Source organism: Bacillus rossius, chromosome 1 (genome assembly GCF_032445375.1).
Source record: "Bacillus rossius redtenbacheri isolate Brsri chromosome 1, Brsri_v3, whole genome shotgun sequence".
In the NCBI taxonomy this organism is placed as follows: domain Eukaryota; kingdom Metazoa; phylum Arthropoda; class Insecta; order Phasmatodea; family Bacillidae; genus Bacillus; species Bacillus rossius.
The window spans coordinates 133,395,873-133,414,658 of record NC_086330.1 but is presented as its reverse complement, the minus strand read 5'-3'; the positions used below and the strand labels follow the sequence as shown (position 1 = coordinate 133,414,658).

Here is an 18,786-nt window from a genome sequence, read left to right as displayed (position 1 = left end):
TAATTACGTAATGTACGTAAACGAATCAATGCGGCGTTAGGCCTTAAACTAGTCCAATGCCACGTGGGCAAAACAGAGAGGTCCCAAGAAAATAAGTCCGTTGTATGTTTCACCTGATTGGTGGCACTGAGCGGGCAAAAATGAAGGAGTCTTAAGACTAATGTCCATTAAAGAACGTCTGGGCCACAACCAGCGCTCAGACTAAAAACAATAAATTACGTATTTCATGGAAACGTCCCACTATAGGGCACACGTGATTACGTTACGTACGTGGCCAGTGGAGTGCTAGGATTCAAAAAATAAGAGAAGTAGTCATGGAAGTGAATGTCGAATTGAGCGAGGCCATGGTTTCCGCTTATCACCCCACACTCGCTTCTCGCGAAAACGTGACTTGCGTAAGAGAATACGCCAGGCCACGTTTCAGGTGTGGTTGCGTAAATCCAGATAGTAGTTATCTTTTTAATACTTAATTAATGAGATGAACACAAGGTTTATCATTTCTCAGTTACGTGAAAAAAATCATTATAAGTACCGTTATGTTACTTATCGATTACCGCTCGAGTGACAATTAACTCGTCGGTGGTGACGGTTGTTCGCCTCGCTGCACTTCGTTGTACCTGCGTCGCACCGCACACGCCCCTGTGAGATAGTGAGATGGCCTCAGGGCCTGTGAGAGCAGAGGAGCATCGACGAGTGTCGTCAACACATTATGTAATTACTATAAAGATGTATGCAGTACCTTTGTTAAGAAACATTTGGATTTTCAGTCACATAATCAGTAAGTAGCTACTCCTGACAGAAAATTAGACTTTGTTGCTTTTGGTAATTTTGAAGGAGACTTTCTTCTGTTTTTTTTTTTTAAAGAAAAAAAAATAAAATGGTTTTTGTTTACTCACTGACATGTTTTATAATTATTCTCTAAGATACTTCAAGTAGTTTTGCCAGTAGTTTAACTGTTTAATGAGTCATTAGGTTTGGGCATGTAGTAATGTTGATTTCAGTGATCTGCAGAAATATTTTGTAATAAAAATAATTGGGTTAAAAATTTTTTTTTTTTTTTTAAATCCCAGATAGCATTTTTGCTTGCAGTAAGCTTGTTATCAAAGTGACATTGTCATTGACTTATACTATTTACTGTATTGTTTCAGTATTGATTCACAGTTGTCTTCAAACAGACTTACAATCGCTGAAGACCTACTGAAGTGGAAGGGTCCGGGTACACAGCATGACAAGGATTATGGGTGCGGGGAAGGGTGAGGGACCCCCCCCCCCCCCCCTCCACATCCCCGCTCATGGAAAGAAATGCCATCATGACGCAAACGACCACGAACTTGAGGCATGGTGAAAGAGAAAGAATGCAAATATTTTTGAAATAGTATCGGGAGGATTAAACTCCTCAGTATTACTATCGTGAGGGGGGTTTTCGAATCGTGTGCGTGTATATCGTGGGCGCCACCACGTGGATGGTCACGTGACGTGACCCATGTGGAGCTAGGCTCGACTCCCCCCGCTAGCACTCACCGGCCCGCTCTCAGCGGCGGACACGCTATGTTACTGCTTGTGGGGTCTTGAGGCGCCCCACACACCTCCGTCTCTGTGCTGGGAAACTCGTGGTCGGGAATTAAGTGCAACGAGTCGGGTGAATATTGAGCTTTATTGGCGCCGACACGTACTATCAAAACGCACACAGAAAACAGCACATAGTCCAGGTTTCTTGCTGACCAGGACACCGCGTGGCTCGGCCCCGAAAGTATAAGTCCGCCGATTAATCTTAAAATGCTCCGGGAAGCTTTAATTAATTAAGTTAAACAGTCTGCCGCCGGGGTAGGCCTCGAATTTTAATTTAAAAAAGGTTTAAAAAATAGTTACGATGGCGAATGTTAATGGATCGGTTACGAGCAAAGGTTAAAGTCGACAAGGTGCTGAGGTGCGTCCTACCCCGCACGGCGAACGGAAGAGACTGCCCCGGGCCCCGGTGGTCATGGCCGCAGGAAGTGCTGAACTTACCGTTAGTACATTAATATTAAAGACAGTTAATCATAACTATTAAAACCTTTTAAAAATTGCAAGTTAATTAAGATTTAAGGATTACATATTACAGATATTTAAGAATTACATTATTTAAAAAACATACAGTCTCCACTGCTCCAGTTAGGGTGGGCGCCGAAAGGGTTCGCGCAGTGCGACCGAACACACGCACTTGTTGGCGGGAGGTTTGAAATAGAGGGTGTCGGTGGGAGGAGAGGGGGTCGGCAGTGGCGTGAGGCACATCGGGCTTAGGGGGGGCGTAGCCCTGGTCAACGTCAGTACAACTTTAACTAAAATTTAATTTTCCATGTTCCGAAAAGTCCCACCGAGCTGGACCAATGCCTTACTTCTTTGTTCTTCACACCCGCAAGAACTGCGTCACTCTTTCTGACCTCCTCTTCCTCGGTCTGGAAGACGAAGTCGAATACCTGGCCCTACAAGAACCGCAAATTCTATAATTGTCAAGAGCATACCTTATATTTATACTTCAATTTATTTAATGTGTGGATAACCTGGGCGATGAATACTGGAACAATTAGTGTGAATAAAAAAAAAAAAACCTTAATTTGTACTACCACATTGTGTTTAGAAACAAGTTTATTTTGGACACAAGGAAATCAAAGCATAAATTTTGCTCCTCAATTTCAAACTCTAGCGGAAAACGAAGACAGCTGATCTTCGAGCTTCAGAGTACGAAATTGACAAACAGTAAATCCTAACTTTTTTATATTTTTAAAAACTCATTTTTTTTCTCAAAGATATGATTTTTTTATTTGAACAATAGTGAAAAAACACATATGGGTAAATAAAGCCTCTGAATGAAAAAAGAAAGACATTTTACTTTTGAGTAAAGGAACAGACAGTTGTATTTGTCCTTGCGAACTTACAAGTATTTCTTCTAACAAGATTATTAATTATCATGTCAACCTTGGTTTAAAATAACAAAAACATAAACAAAACTGACAGAAAAAAGTCTAAAATTAAATTAGAACACAGGTTTCAAGCACAGATAAAATTTTATTGTTTCATTTAGCATAAAAAGCCGATAAAATTACAAAATCATTTTGGTCACAATGGACTAGTAAATGAAATAAGTGATGTAAATTATAAACATACAGAGATACAATTTGACTTATTGTCAAAATCTGTAGGTATTTAAATACCATAAAATTTATGTACAAAAATACAGTGATGTCCAATGTATAAACTATCTCACATATGTACAATGTTTCTGTCACATACAAAGTTGTTTCAACAACAAGCAGCAAAACTTGCTGAACACTCAAGCTACATATTGTTAAAATTATTGGAAAGCTGGTTCAAATATTGCTCCTTCACTGAGATGAGCAGAAAAAACCTATATCAATTACTTTCTTACTAGGTGTTACAGAAATGTGTTGTTATTTATTCACATAAAACGATGTCAATCCAGCTCAAAATAGATTATCTTATTGGTTCTGTAACCACACTCTAAAACTGAATAAACATTTTATAAATCATATTTATTGTCGTGAACTCATTGGACATTAAATTCATAGTTTACTGTTCCATGGTAGCATAATCAAACTATAACATTTAAAATGTAGACTTCCATGGCCAGAGTCCTTAACTACGGCAGACATGCAGCATTACAGTATAATTTTTTCTTAAAAGATTTTTTTTGATTTTGTATAAACTGTTAAAACATACTATGATTCTGTACAAACTACTCTTCAAGAATGAAACAAACAGTGTCTCTGAAATAGGCCTTTATGCAAGATGGTTTTGTATAAAGCTATAGAAAATTCTGTCTTGCAGTGTATTTTTGTTTTATGAATGTGATTGCAATATTCTAAGCACTGTTCATCTTCACAATACAGACAAACTTTAAAAAAATCAGCAACTAAAGTTAAAATATACTTTAAAAAAAACTACTCCAATGCAAGAGATTTTTCCAGTACTGTACCTACACTTTACAGGGTTTATAAAGATGTTTCTCATCCTTACAATACATTATGTACAAAATAATTAGCTATAAATAATACCACTACAATGCATCTCATATCACACACATGAGTAAACATTAATTTCACTATAGAAACAAGACTAGGAACACACCTTTTTAGTAATATCTAGGTAAATTATAGTATAACTGTCTGGAAAATCGTACCGCAGCGTCGGAGGGGTTCTGACAGACCCCAACTTTGGTGGTCGTTTGAATAATTTCTATAGTAATATCACAAAGTGCCGTCGTATACGGTCAAAGTCTTGTCAGCTGTTATCACAGTATGTAAGCACTTTCGTCTCGTGCCTCAATAACCTTTTATGTAAGCTGCAAGATGATTCTTCTCTTCCTCTGTCAGCCCGTTCTTCAGTGTTCGTCGCACTGGGAACACATCAATGTGGTTGTTACAAACATAAAAAGACAAACCTTGAATGGCAGCCACTTAGTACTGCTAGAAGATGAAGGCTGAGATTCTCGAGTTTACACCAACTATAATTTTCCCTTAGGTACATTTATCACAACTAGGCTGTCATAAAGCATTCACAAAAGACTACAAGAAGTCTCTACAAAATTACAGTGTTGAATACCTACATGAAGGCTGTCAGTAGTGAATGATTTAGCTTTTGAGGCTGAACCCAATCATAAGTCAGGCATGACTCATATATAGTATTAATATTACTTATTATCAGGGCCGGCGCGTCCATATAGGCGAACTACGCAACCGCCTAGCGCGCCAAGTAGCTGGGGGCGGCGCAGCACGACACATAACAGCTGATATAATATGTTTAACGATTATTGAAACTAGATGAAAATTGATTTTTGTAACAGTTTGGAATGTTTATATTGATATAAGTAATTATTTAAAGTCAACAGTGACCTGTTTATGATTTGTAATAAGTAAAAAAGTAAAAACAAAAACACCAGCCTGCTTACATTTGATTGTTGACAAAATCTTAGGCTTACGTGATGTATTTTGAGGCAAGGAAAATTTTTTGGGGGGGTCCGGTGGGAGGGGGGGGGGGGCATTAAGGTTTTTCGCCTAGGGCATCAATTTACCTTGCACCGGCCCTGCTTATTATCAATAGTAAGTAATACTTGTACTCATCTTTTAAAATTAATTTTAAAATAATATTAAAATATTAATGCAAACAAATACTAGTAAGAGGTAACACTTTTAAGAGGCTGTTTTCAGGATAATATGACTAAAATTATTTCTGCCACTTTTAAGATTTCAATAAATTAAGTTTATTGGTCCAAAAATTCTATCCAGAGCTAGGTTTATAAATAATCGGATGTTTCAGTTGATACTGCTCATGCTGTTTTAAGGGAAATGGTTAACCACATATTCAAAGCCATCAGATGCGATGTCCACCAAAAGTTGGTTTATTCTAAATTTTCAGGCAGCTGAAACCTGCAGGCATTGGAACATCAGACAGTGGCCATGAAAAACAGCGATTTGATATTTGACATGACAATTTTGAAATTTTTAATAGCCTACTTAAGTTAACTATTACAGAAAAACCATGTCAGTACCAAACTTTCATAGCTTAGTAAAAAGCAAAATTAGTTATTAGGTATTTATTTTACACTTGCATTCACCTGTACATGCTTTATTATGATTACTACACACTACAAAATTACTATTACTACCAACTTAAGTATAGCTCAAGTTTTTTAGTATATGTATGTAGATCCTAATTACTTCACTAATCATCATAATGAGGTTTTAGCATTGCAGACCCCTGCCCACCCCAGCTTTGCAGAGTAATTACCTATGTTTTAAGTAATGCAGTAGTATCAGCTGATGATATGGTACAAGGTCATAGTGACCTAGTTTTTCGTACTTGTATTTTTTTTTTAATATTCTTATAAGTAATTTGACACTTGGTAGTTTTGTTCAGAAAAGCCATTTAACAAGGTTTTTACTGGTTCTCCCTTTGTTTGCTGAGTAATTGTTTGTGTACATGCTTTTTTCAGTATTTTACTTGCTTTAAATATTTTTTCATACCTATTAGAATTTATTTGGAAGTTTTTATTGCAATTCTGGAACATTGTGTGTTGTGCTGGTACAAGGAAGGATGATGGACAGGTGCGTCACAAGTTGGCGCTGAGTTTCCGAACTTTTTTCAGCTGCCGATGCTTTCTGGCAGTTTCTGTATGTATTCTCTCGATGGGAAAATCAGCAGGTGTCCTTTCCCAGGAGAGACAATAACTTTACACTTTGGTATGCTGGCCAATCAGACACTGTGATCTTTTTCTTGTTGTAATTTTGCAAGGAAAGCCTCGTTATGAGGGTTCAGAAATTTGCATACTGCTATGTTGTTGTGAGTGTTGTTCTGTGATTGGTTAGTAAGGTCGTGCACCTGCCACTTCCCTCAGGTGGAATGCAGTAGCATGTAGCCTCGTTAGTCATTGTTCAGGGGCCAAAAAGACATGCGGGGGCAGCGGCTCACAAATAACAGTAAATGTGAATCAAGGCAGATTATTTTACGTCTGGGTGGCCAGGCCGTGCCACGATTAGTATGAAACTGTAATTGAGAATTTTTCTGTATGTTTAACTAATTATTTGTATCCCCGGTTGGTCCGCTGGTCCACCAGGATTTATTTGCCGTACATTATTGTACCTAGGCGACAAAGTCGCTAGAGATAGTATTTTGTGAAGGCTAAAACTGTGAGTAGCCACAACAAGGGTGAGTGAGTGGTTTCTTTCAGTCCTACGTAAAGGACATGTAAGTTTTGACAACATGAGAAGAATAAATTAACTAACTTTATTTCAACTCTTTTATTTGAGAATTACCATCAACAGTTTAGAATCATTTCACAATCAGACACAGAACTTTACATTTCCTGATTCATTTGTTGCCAAGTGTGTATGTATGTGCAGTTCAGGCCATAGTTAGCCGGTGAGGTCTGGGCTGGCACAAGGTGGAACAGTTTATCCTTAAATGCCTGTCATTTTAAAGAGCTATTCTGTAAAACAAGATTTCTGGTGTAAGTAAACTTATCCCAATAGGCCTTTAACATGTTTATTGACTATATGTGAGTGTAAAATGCAAAAGCTGGGATCTGCTGTCAGTGTGCTATTGTCTCAGTTTGAGATATTTTATTTATACATGTATTTATAAATTTGTGACATGCTCAAAAACATTTTGGTAACTTTTGAGGTGGGAACAACATAAAACAATCAACAAACTACAAAACATATACAAACAACTGCACAAATGACAAAACAGGCACTGCAAGGAGGCAGACACCACTGGTAGACAGGCATCACCCACGGGTAGGCACCACATGCATGTAGGCGCTACAAAAAATAGGTATTATATGCAGGGAAAACTCTGGTGGTGTATAGTGATGCAACACCAAACTTTACAGCCATTCTTGCTGGTTTAAAAAAAAAAAAAATTTATTTGTGATATACACATAGATGGGTGTGAATTATTTCCCCCCAACATCAAGTTTATACTAGAGTTGGTACTGGTTTACAATACATGCATTCTCAGTAAATTTTTATTTTTGACATTACTTAGTACCTAAATATGTAATCGACAAGAATGTGTGTTATGTATGTAAACAAACTGGAGCCTCATAAATTGTCTACATATCAAAATTACAAGAATGAAAAGGTTAATATCAGACAAAGAAAAGCTATTAGAAAAAGTAATTTAGGCTTTGAAGACATAAATTAAGGTAACTTAAATGAAATTAATTCTATCATCTTTAAAGAGAAGAAAATATGATACTTATTAGTTTATTTTTAAGTTTAAACTATGTTCAATTAGTGTTACACACAGCAAATTCATGCACATTAAGGACTGATTAATTTTCCCAAAAGTGGACTTTTCTGTCAGTGGAAAAATATGTACACAAAGGTCACTCCCTTTAAGTGTTTATTTATAACCCTTCTGTTGATGGAACTGCAGATTACAACAAACAAAAGTATTTTTTCAACAATTTTTAGTTAACCATTTTACACTACACTGTGTGGCACAGAGAAAACTAAAGAATGGACAAACAAAGATAATACACCGATCACAAAAACAAGCCAAAATCAGCTAATGTCAAATGTTAGATGCATTGACAACACAAAGAATTATGTGGAAGAAATTAGAACAATATCACAGCACAGATAAACCCAGTGGGCTGACAAGCACTAGACAGTAGCGACAAGAACAGTAAATACAGACAAACCAAAACTTTGGACAACACAACTACAAACTGCTTTAAGTCTGCTTGTGCCTGATGAGGGTAACAAATCTCGGTTCCTGAAATGTCGCTTCTTCTGTGTCTTAAGCTATGTCCACATGTTCAACAAGGGCATTCATCATAATGCAAGGAGTAGTGCTCGTGGGGCATGCATGACACATGCCTCTAAGAGTTGAACAGGTTCAGTTATGTTCACGTGCGAAGCTCTCCTGACCTGATTGGATAAGCGTTCACCATTGCTTTCAATTCGGTAAAAAATCATGTCTTCTGAAGCAGTTGCTATATACTTTATCAACGTGTACTACATACTTCCAATATTTTGTGATAAGTGCGAAGATTTACACTATGTATATATCTGTACCTCAAAGGCATAAGACACTATGTCCACTTTTGGGCAAAATGTACTCCTAACCATAAACTTGACCACAGTCTGATGTACTTTACAGTGGCATACAACACTAAGATCTGCGAGATGTCAAAAAATTCACCTATTTTGGGTAGAAAATAGTTGAGTAAATAAGTAAGGTAGGTAGAGTTTAAAATTTTTCAAACTGCTCTCATGAAAAATGTGGTTTATGTCACATAGTGTCTTTGGCCTCCGAGAACACGTTATATGTTGTTACGAATATAATGAGGGGATAACTGGGTTCGTAAGGGATAACACAATTAAGTTATATTACTGTTTTATTAATTTACATTACTAATACATGATTGAACTTAAAAATGTCTTATCACCAATCACTCACACTTAAAAATGTTTGTTCTCAAGTTACTCAATGTCTGTCAAGTTTCACAGTTTGTACTACTCACTGGATCTAGGCTCAACAGTGGTTTGCTCCTTACCTTACGCCTGTCCAAACACACAGTCTCGCGCCAATCAGTCGCACTCTCGCGATCCCGTCGCTCCGCGTCGCGCCATTCTCAAGGGGGTCTCTCACCCTCTTCACCAATATCGCACTTCCATTCACTCGCGGAACTCTCTGAACTCTCGGAACTCGCTTGGAACTGCGGCGGAGGCCGGCGTCGTCGCTTATATACCCGTGGTGTCCTCAAAGGGATGAGAGCAGCTGTGACGTGTCGCGTCATCCTGGGCTGACCCAACGCCCGAAACACCCAGAACAGCTATGCTTATTCATGCCACTCCTCACGGCGGCCTCTGTAAGCCTGGAATTCCCAGGCGGGACGAGGCGCGGGGAACAGAGAGGGGTGGGTAGCGAGGACCCTTGTAATCCGGCCACGCAAGCATGGCATGCCTTATGTCAATTGACGGCACGTGACGTCAGTGGCCATGCATGGCCACCAGCCCACTCTGAACCTGGCGTGCATCGCAGTCTTGTCTCTTGCGATAGTAACAATATGTTTGTGTGTGTATATATGTTTACACACACCTTAACGTGATGGAAAGCAAATTTAAAATGGACATAGTTGCAGTGAAATCAAAAATCAAATGTTAGAGATCATGCTTTCAAAAGAAAGCAGAAAATATTGAAGAAGGAAAGTGGTTCAGGGGCTGAGGAAAGCTACACCTGTACAAGGTGCAGAGTGTAAGGAATGAAACAAATTTATCATTCTGATAAGAGTACTCCAGTCTTGTGAACTCATGTAGGTTCCCAACTTGTACGCTTGTGCGAAACTCACTGAGTTGAACCGCAGTATAAAGGCAATATTTACCCTTTATAGAAAGTAAATATTTAATTTCCTTTAATATTTATTTTGTTTAATTACACTTTATTCCATATGTTTATATTTGTAATCTATGGTTGATTCAGACTGTAAATTTCTTTGGCTATCGTTTTGTCTATGTATTACTCTATGTTAATTTTTATTTTAAATTATTGTCAAGGCTAGCATAGCAGTATTTTTTTGAAACCACTCTTAATTCAAAGATGAACAACGACAGTAATGGGTAGTAATTTTACTAGTTTTGTTTTATCAACAAACGTAAGAAAATTGTTTATTAGTGACGGGGAAAAGATTCTTTTAGAACGAATTGAGACTTCATTAAGGCAACATCTAGAATGCAACGATTTTGACATTAATTTAGAATTGAATATTTATAGAAGAATTGAAACTGTTTATTAATGCCAATATCGACTGAGCTTCTGAAGGAACTAATAAATTTAATCAACGAAGATAAGACTCCGACATCAAGAATATCAATAATTATTAAGAAGAGAAGTCGACGAATATCCAGATTCAAGAGATCGTCCAATGACTGTAAATTGCTGAAACTACGAAGAATAAATGCCGTTGATCATCCTGAAGAAAGAAGAATCCTGTCGAAGATAGAAAAGTCGCAGTTCGAGCCCGGGAAGGATGACCGTCGTGCAGTCCAGCCCAGTTGCAGCCCACAGCCTGAAGGATGGAGTCGTGACGGCGCGTATTCCTGCCGCCCGCTAGAGACCGGAGGAGCAACACCAAGTTCGCAGTCCTGATTGAGTCGAACCAAGGATTCTCCGAGAACCTACACGTCTCGTGGGTATCCGGCAGCAAGGTTTGGTCCCTTACCCCATCACACGAAGACTCGCTGAATACAGAAGTACCCTAACGAATTACGATTTAAACAAGACAAACATTTTTTCACAGAACTAAAATCTTTTATATTATAGATCATATTCTTTGTACAGGAAAACCGTGTATTTGTTCATCTTTAGATTTACCATTCTAATTCCGGAATCGCGATCCCGAACTAAATAATATTAGATAGTATAGATGGAACTTGATATTGAAAGAACATGTTGCTATTTTGTTTGACAGGTACTGCAAGTTACTTACCCAAAAGTCCACGCTCTGCCGGACTGAAGCTAGTTAAAATAAATAACATCCAAGTAATTAACATTTGATCTTTAAGATAACTTACTCAAATGAAAGAATTGTTAGATGCTTTGAAGTCGAGAGTGATAACAAATTCCATCTGTATTTTAACATAAATTATTTTAGTTAAATTTATTTATATAAAGCGTGATCTGTGCCTTTCGAAGTGTATTGTCACCGTCTGCGCAAACATTACACGCAAATATAAATATTACATTTGAATTTGTTTACACGTTATTACAAGGTATAGTCACGAGATTAGTATTTAACCTACTTTTGACACACTGTAATTTGACTTTCAGACACAAACTTCTAGATACAATTCTTAAAACTGATAGAGGTAGGCTAGAGAAACCGGAATTATTAAGTACATTTAATAATTTCAATAATTACACTAGCTGACTCTATAGCAGGATGCAGTATTCCACATTTTTAATGCCTTGCCAAGAATTGTTAAATCCTTGACAGCAGTCAGGCAGTGATCTGAATCTGAGTCAATCAAAAATACTGCTATCAATACAAATATTGTATCCCGAATACAGAATTCATATACTTTCTAGCCATTTCTTACAGTTTCCTTCACTTAATGTTGTATATAATCCTGTACAATACATTCAAGCTAAACTAGATTTAATGCAACAGTAAAATGAATATCCTTTTTCAGTAATGTACAAAGATGCCTCCAGTATGGTTAAACAACTGGGAATAGACCTAACAATGCTACTCAGCATTGCAAGGCACATGCAGGGATTAAACTACAAGGCAAACAGCACCAAGGAATCACACTAATATTATAAATGCAAAAGTTTTTTATGTGTGTTCATTACTCAATAACGCTCAAACTGCTGAACAGATTTGGATGATATTTGGCATACTGCTAGCACATAACCTGGATTAACACATTGGCCACATATTACTATGAAATTCCACCCCCAATGTAGTGAAAAAGGTAAATTAATTTTTATAACAGAAAATCATCAGTCATAGACATACAAAGAGTGAGTGTGTTTTATTTCTCTATGTCCGCCACACGGTCAAATAGTAAGGTCTGGCAGCTTCCTATCCTTCTCCTTGGTGAGAACAGTCCGCTTAGTGGAGTTCACGGCAGCTAGCAAACTAACGGCACTAATAACAGTTTATAGATGGTGTATATGGTATAGATGGTCTATAGATGGTGTTGCCATGAATTTCAAATGAGCTATCGTTTGGTGCATCCATCACGTCTTGCCTAAGGTTTGCTAAAGTTTGTGAGTGAATTTTTATGTTTGTTACGTCTTCACGCTGTATTAACACATAGGCTACTTTTCATTCCGAAAAAATTGGTTGTTCCTGTGGGATGATCAATGTCACTAAAGCACAATGTCACACAAGTGTGCAATTGAGGTGCTTGATCGCAGCCTACAAAACATCCGGGGCAACCGAATGTTGATGGGTGGAATGGTCATCTTGCTCGCAGGTGACTTTCGGCAGACACTACCGGTTATCGAGCATGGAACAGTGGCAGATGAGATTAACGAATGTCTTAAAGCTTCACCGTTGGGAGCTAGAGTGGAAAGGTTGCACCTCACAACCAACATGAGAGTACAGCTCTACAACAACCAAGAGTCTGAATCCTTCGCTCAAAAACTTCTCGAGATCGCCGAAGGTCGCATGGCAATGGATTCAGAAGGCATGATTGATTTTGAAGACAATTTCTGCAATGTTGTAAGCTCAGAAGACAACCTAATTGCCAAGGTTTTTCCGAGCTTACTAAAAAACATAAGTAATGAGGATTTGTTGTATAAACGATAGATTATGGTGACTAAGAATTAATCGGTGGGATACATAATAAAAAAAATTATTGATCAAGTACCTGGTGAACACATCTACACATCTATTGATACAGTGATAAGAAATAATGACTCAACTACATACCCTGTTGAGTTTTTAAACTCATTAGAGTTACCAGGGAACCTGTGCGATAAGTTGGAGCTAAAGATCCAATGTGCCTGTCATTCTGATGCGCAACCTGGATGCAGCAAGGTTCTGCAATTGCACAAGCTTATGCATCACAGAGCTGAAAAGGCATATTTTGCAGCCCACTATTATCACCGGGAGAGCCAATGAAGAGGTGGTATTGATACCATATATTTCCCTACAAATTTACCTTTCCAGTTCAAACGCTTACAGTTCCCTTTGAAAGTGGCATTTACAATTACTGTAAACAAAAGTCAAGGACAAACAGTAAAAGTGGAAAGAATACATCTGGGCACCTCATGTTTATCGCACGGACAGCTATTATATGTTGGCTGTTCGTGTGTATTTAGAGCCAAAAATCACTACATATATGCAGAAAATAATGTCTCGAAACAATGTTTACAGAGACATGGTGCAATAAATGTTTGGCTCTCAAAACACCTCAAAATCCGTGTTGAGGCCCCGTGTCTCATACAGTAACATTAGTATCCTTGACAATGTGTAAGAAATGCCTTCCAATAAAGCGGTTTTGATAACTGAATTTTTGCAACTTTTTTTGTATTAGTTCTATCATAAAAATGGTAACGCATGCAATAGTCAATCATAATGTGATTAGTGACCCAAATCTAAAGTATAACAAATAATAAGATCTGGCCAAGTTCGAGTCGGGCTCGAGCTAAGTGTTGCATAGTGTGGAGGTATGGAAGCCTTGGAGCGCAAGTCTGACTAGCATTTGACCAGATTTTTAAGTTAAATTTAAATTTTAAACTGCGGGTGAAACCGCGGGGTGCAGCTAGTACTATATAAAATCTATTTACATTCCACAATTGTTTGATGTCATAACTGACCAAGGTCAATGCTTCTAACATGATAGATCAACATGTTTAGACCTACGTCTCGTTCTGCCTCTTTTCACATTGAAGGAAACCATCTTCAAATGTGGATCAAGGATTAGGGCACGTACCGATTTTTACAGTCCTCTATTTTAAGGTGGCATCTGATGTTACTGTTTTGAATGGTAAAATGTGCATATGGAGTGATAAGTGGAATTGGGAGAGTAAATGAGGTAATCCATCACTGGAAAATGTGCTGGATGTGATTAACTCTTGCAATGTTGATTTATTTCCAACAATTATATGCCTTCTTGTTATCTTTCTCACTTTGCCTGATAGTGTAGCTAGTACGGAGAAATCTTTCAGCAGCCTTCAACTTGTAACATCATGGCAAAGAACAGAAATGGGAGAGGAAAGGTATTTGTATATCGTTTAGAACTAAATTTGACTCGAGTAGTGTATCCCTATTCCTGTGTTTCTGGAATCCGAATACACAGTCTGTATGTCGAGGCCATTGCCGTGTTTCTGATGTGTTATCATGATGCGTAGTAAAATATACCCAGTACGCATATACCCAACAAAAGGTTATATGGCCCCAGTGGGGGATCCAGGATTTTGGTTTGGGAGGGGCTTGACCCAGCTGAGGCTAGGCTTTATCGAGGCAAACACTAAAACAATAGTGGATCCAGATGCTTTTGGGGGGGGGCTTGAGCCCCTTAGCCCCCCCTCTGGATCCGCTACTGTATGGCCCGTGTCTGTTATTTGTTTACTATGATATAAATGTTGACATGGAAGAGTTATATAACATTTTGCTAAAGGTGCTAAACAAACTACTGCTTTGGAGTTTATTGTGAAGAAAGAATAGCTTTGTCTATAATGTTTGCTGTTTTTTAGGTATACAAAATTGTATTAATTGTGTCACAGTTACTGCAGGTAATTTGTACCCTTAAGAATGTTGATTTATTTTTAACAGTGCTTGTATTATTAAAACTCTAACCCAGTTTTAGTTCAACATTAAATTGCGGCAACCACATCAGTTAATAAAAAGAAACTGGTTAAGTGTGAACAACACAAAATTTCAATGCTGTTACCTTCACCCGACTTCCAGTCCTCTTATAGATGTGTTTCTATCCATTACAGGGGGGGAAGGGGAATTGACTATAAATGGAATGGCTGGTGTGGATAGGCAGAAGCATTCAACAGACACTTTTAACAAACACATGCCTTTGACAAAATTTAAATGTTGAAAATGAAAACGCATGAGTGTGGACATAGCTTTAGGAAGCCTATTTTGTTTGTCTGTGTTGTAATCATTGTGTTGCCAGAATATCTGTTCAATTTCATTGCTGAGTTCTTCTGTATGTTGTTGCGTTAAACAAGGTGGTTCCTTATGTATATTTACTCTTCTTGCTGCAACTGTCACATCGTTGTCAACACAATGGGTTCATCTGTGCTGGGATATGGTTCTGACAAATCTTTTCCCATTGAATTCTATGAGCTGTCTATAAATTTAATATTTGACATTGGCTGATTTTTTTCTGGGTGTTTGTGTATTCATCTTTGTCCGTTCTTTGTGTTTTCTCAGTGACATGCGTGTAAACTAGCAATGGTTTATGCCTAAAATAATGTTTTGTATCAAAGTAAAATCTTCTGAAGAAAACTGAATATAAATTTTGTTACAGTGTTTCACAGTAATTATATGGAACCAAAATTGTTCAACTATTAATGTTAAGTTTGTACCTTCCACTATAATAATAGAAAAAATAAAACATTCCTAAAAGAAAAAAAATTGTCTTGAATGATGGAACCAAAATATAATTTATTAATAAATCTCAGAGTTAAATTAGTTAGTAAATTGAAATAGTATTTTAGTAGTCAAAGAAACAAATTGTGCACCACAAAGCCATCTGGCTGTGGCTTCGGCCATCACAAAGCTACACACTGCGCATGCACACCACAAGACACAAGCATGCAGCAGCGACATACCACGACTAGGGTGACTGCCTCCCACCCTCCACCACGTTATTCTCCCGCGTGCGGGACCGCTTTACTGGAGGGAGAAACGAACGCACAAGCATTAGTTTCCTGGTGCCGGCAGGTAGGGCTAGGGGGGAAGAGGGCACCGTCACGGGCACGCTTCTGTGGAATCCAACCCAAGCACGATCCTCAGAAGGCGGAGCACTGCCCCCAATCCTGGCCACCACACCGCAAGCACGCTGCGCTCGAGACACCTCTAGCCCCCGCGGCGGTTGCGAGCGACCAGCACTCATCACATACTAGCCCTTCTTTAAGCTGCAGTCACAATGCCATTACGGGCGTGACACGGCAGGCCTGACATGCATGTCTCCGTGATGTCACCCCGACGGCCCGCATGGAATAAATTCTATTTGTAATTTTGTCATGTCGTGCTGCTCAACAGAAAGAGCAAAATGGAAACGGAAACCTTACAGAACTAAACTTCAAAAATATTTACCTACTTGGTAAAACTTTATGATTAAAAATTCAATTTCATTTTACGTGTGCCTACATATTAATACTTGTAGCTTGCGTTCATTTGTTTATATAAACGGATATCATTGTGTTTATGGTCAATGTTGTTTCAGATTGGTGAAGATTTAATTTAATAATGGATGACATCAGCGAAGAACTTTTGATTAATAAATTTCAGGCTCATAGTATTTATTCTGTATGACATTGGGTTGAAGGATTACAGAAATCTGCTAAAAAAAACAAATAAGCATGGGCTGAGATAACATTTTCTTTTTAGCATTTCTATACCACATTTTATGAAAGTATTTGGCTTGGAACGATTTACCGACAGCTAAATCAGAAATTGTCTAGTTAATGTTGTCACGGTATTGTAACCCTACACTATTAACTCTGTTGTGCTGGAATGCTGTACGACGGTTTGTCGGGTTTGTCATATTGTGTTAGTCGTAGCATTGTGACTCCAGCTTTAATATAAACACAGGAGCCTAATATCTACCAATCATAGCGTGAGGTTTTGGGGTCCCTTATTCACCAGTGAATAATTGGGGGATTAGGTCCAGCCATCTAGGATTTTTTGATCTTTTTACTATAATTATAATTTTGAAATATTTTTGGCATTTCAAGGAATAAATCATATCTCCCAGACATTCTATAACTTGTTGCGACCACATATTTACTAACAGGGTCTAGTCTGTAAGCGCCACTATGCTACAATTATCATAATAATAACACTAGTTCACAGAAAGTAGCCAAAGATAAGTCCTATGCCATGCCAGACCAAAATATTTATCACGGAAGCTTTGTTGCAAATAGTATCAACATTTTTGGAATTGCAAGATGGCAAGGCCCTATCCCTTTGAAGTATGAATTACTGCTAATAAAGAACAGATTCTTGGTCTAAAGCACACTCTTCGCTGCATGCTGACCCAGTAAATTCAGAGACGTCTTAAGGGCAGTGTGCGTTACCATTTGCCACAGAGGTCTACTGTCGTAGTCCCTTCACCACAACCTCCCTACCTTAGTTGACATGCATTCATTAAGAGGGTGAAGTCGTGCCACACTTCTCCACATATATACATCAAAGGCAATGAAGTGCTGCTGTGAAACAGAAACATTCCATGAAAGCATGATAATCTGATAGACGTAAATGAGGATGGACCTTAATATTTGTATAATACTTGAATAGCTGGTTGGACTAAAAAAATAGATCTGCGTTTTGTCAACATTTGGGACATGTACAGACAAACATTAGGCCTGCCCCACATAACTCAGCCAATGAAAAAATTTCACTTTTTTAGCTGTGGAATTCTTCATGACCACCTTAAAAAACAATTATGATTTCTATCAGGCAATCAGATGCAGACAAGCTCTTAGGTGAGTTTGAGACTAGAGAGTATAGGTAAAGTTTATTTTACCTGTAAGGAATCACACATGGGCATTCAAGCATATTTGAGGGAAATAACTTATTACTGATGTTATACATACCTACATAAATTTCAAGTTTTGCAAAAGAGATTTTTTATGCCACCATGAATATGAACCATAGTGTAAATTTAAATAATTTGTAAAGCAATTCCTCCAACAATTAATAAAAACTAAGAAAAAAAGGAAATTTGTTGGAAAATTGGGCAATCAGTAATGCTTGGTTTGGGCCTAATATCCCTTAAGAGCTAAAAACCTTTGACAGATTGCCAAACCTTTGTCATATTGACAACTGTGGGTTCCTCTAGTTACAGAAGCAGCAAAAAATCTGTTGTGATAGTAAGTACCTATGTACAATATGTCTAAGTTTATTACTTTATATAACATAATACCTTATTATTCAAAATTAGAAAAAAAAAAAATTACTATACAATAGCCTATACATTATTAAAAACATGCACCAAGCAAGAACAGTGTTCACGTCGCTCAAAAATAGAGCTAAAATTTTAGTATATGTACATGCTTTTGTTGGAACTGAACTCTTGCTTTAGCGTTAAATTTCACGGGTACCAACTAGTAACATATGATTACGTAAAAATTTTATTTTCTTCCATATACTTATACCCACCCATCCATGTAATAAGTACTAGTTTCAAAGGTTTTACAATCATGGCTCCATAAAAAAACAAAGGTTTGGTACTTGAAGATGTATAACCATCTAACAGTAATAATTTACATTTTTCAGCAAATTTTGCCACTTTAACAGTACTTAAATTATCTCTATATGCCCCCAAATAATAATAATAATAATCTAAAACTAACCATTTTTTTCTTTAATTAAATAGTCTGTAGAACTTGCTCAATTTCTATTGCAAAGTAAATTTTCAAAAATTTAAAACTTTAAAGTTAAATGTAGGGTTTAATTTTCAAGCACATTGTGAAAAAAAAATTGTGTTAAGCTTATACATGATTAAATTGTAAAACGTTTGTACCCCTGAATGTGAAATTTAGGTAAAGATGACTCAAATTATCTATTATTTGAGCAAAAGTAAT

The 18,786-nt window shown here is 37.5% G+C and overlaps 1 protein-coding gene across 2 annotated transcripts in view; it reads right to left on the bottom strand.

Moving 5' to 3' along the window:
• Positions 1-3,025: 3,025 nt before the first annotated feature.
• LOC134546167 (FH1/FH2 domain-containing protein 3) overlaps positions 3,026-18,786 on the bottom strand; it is a 496,828-nt gene continuing 481,067 nt past the window's right edge. For both annotated transcript variants that reach the window (XM_063388744.1, XM_063388745.1), the window contains one exon: positions 3,026-4,393. In XM_063388744.1, the coding sequence (XP_063244814.1) occupies positions 4,320-4,393 (74 nt within the window). In that variant the 3' untranslated portion in view covers positions 3,026-4,319. The remainder of the gene's footprint in view (positions 4,394-18,786) is intronic.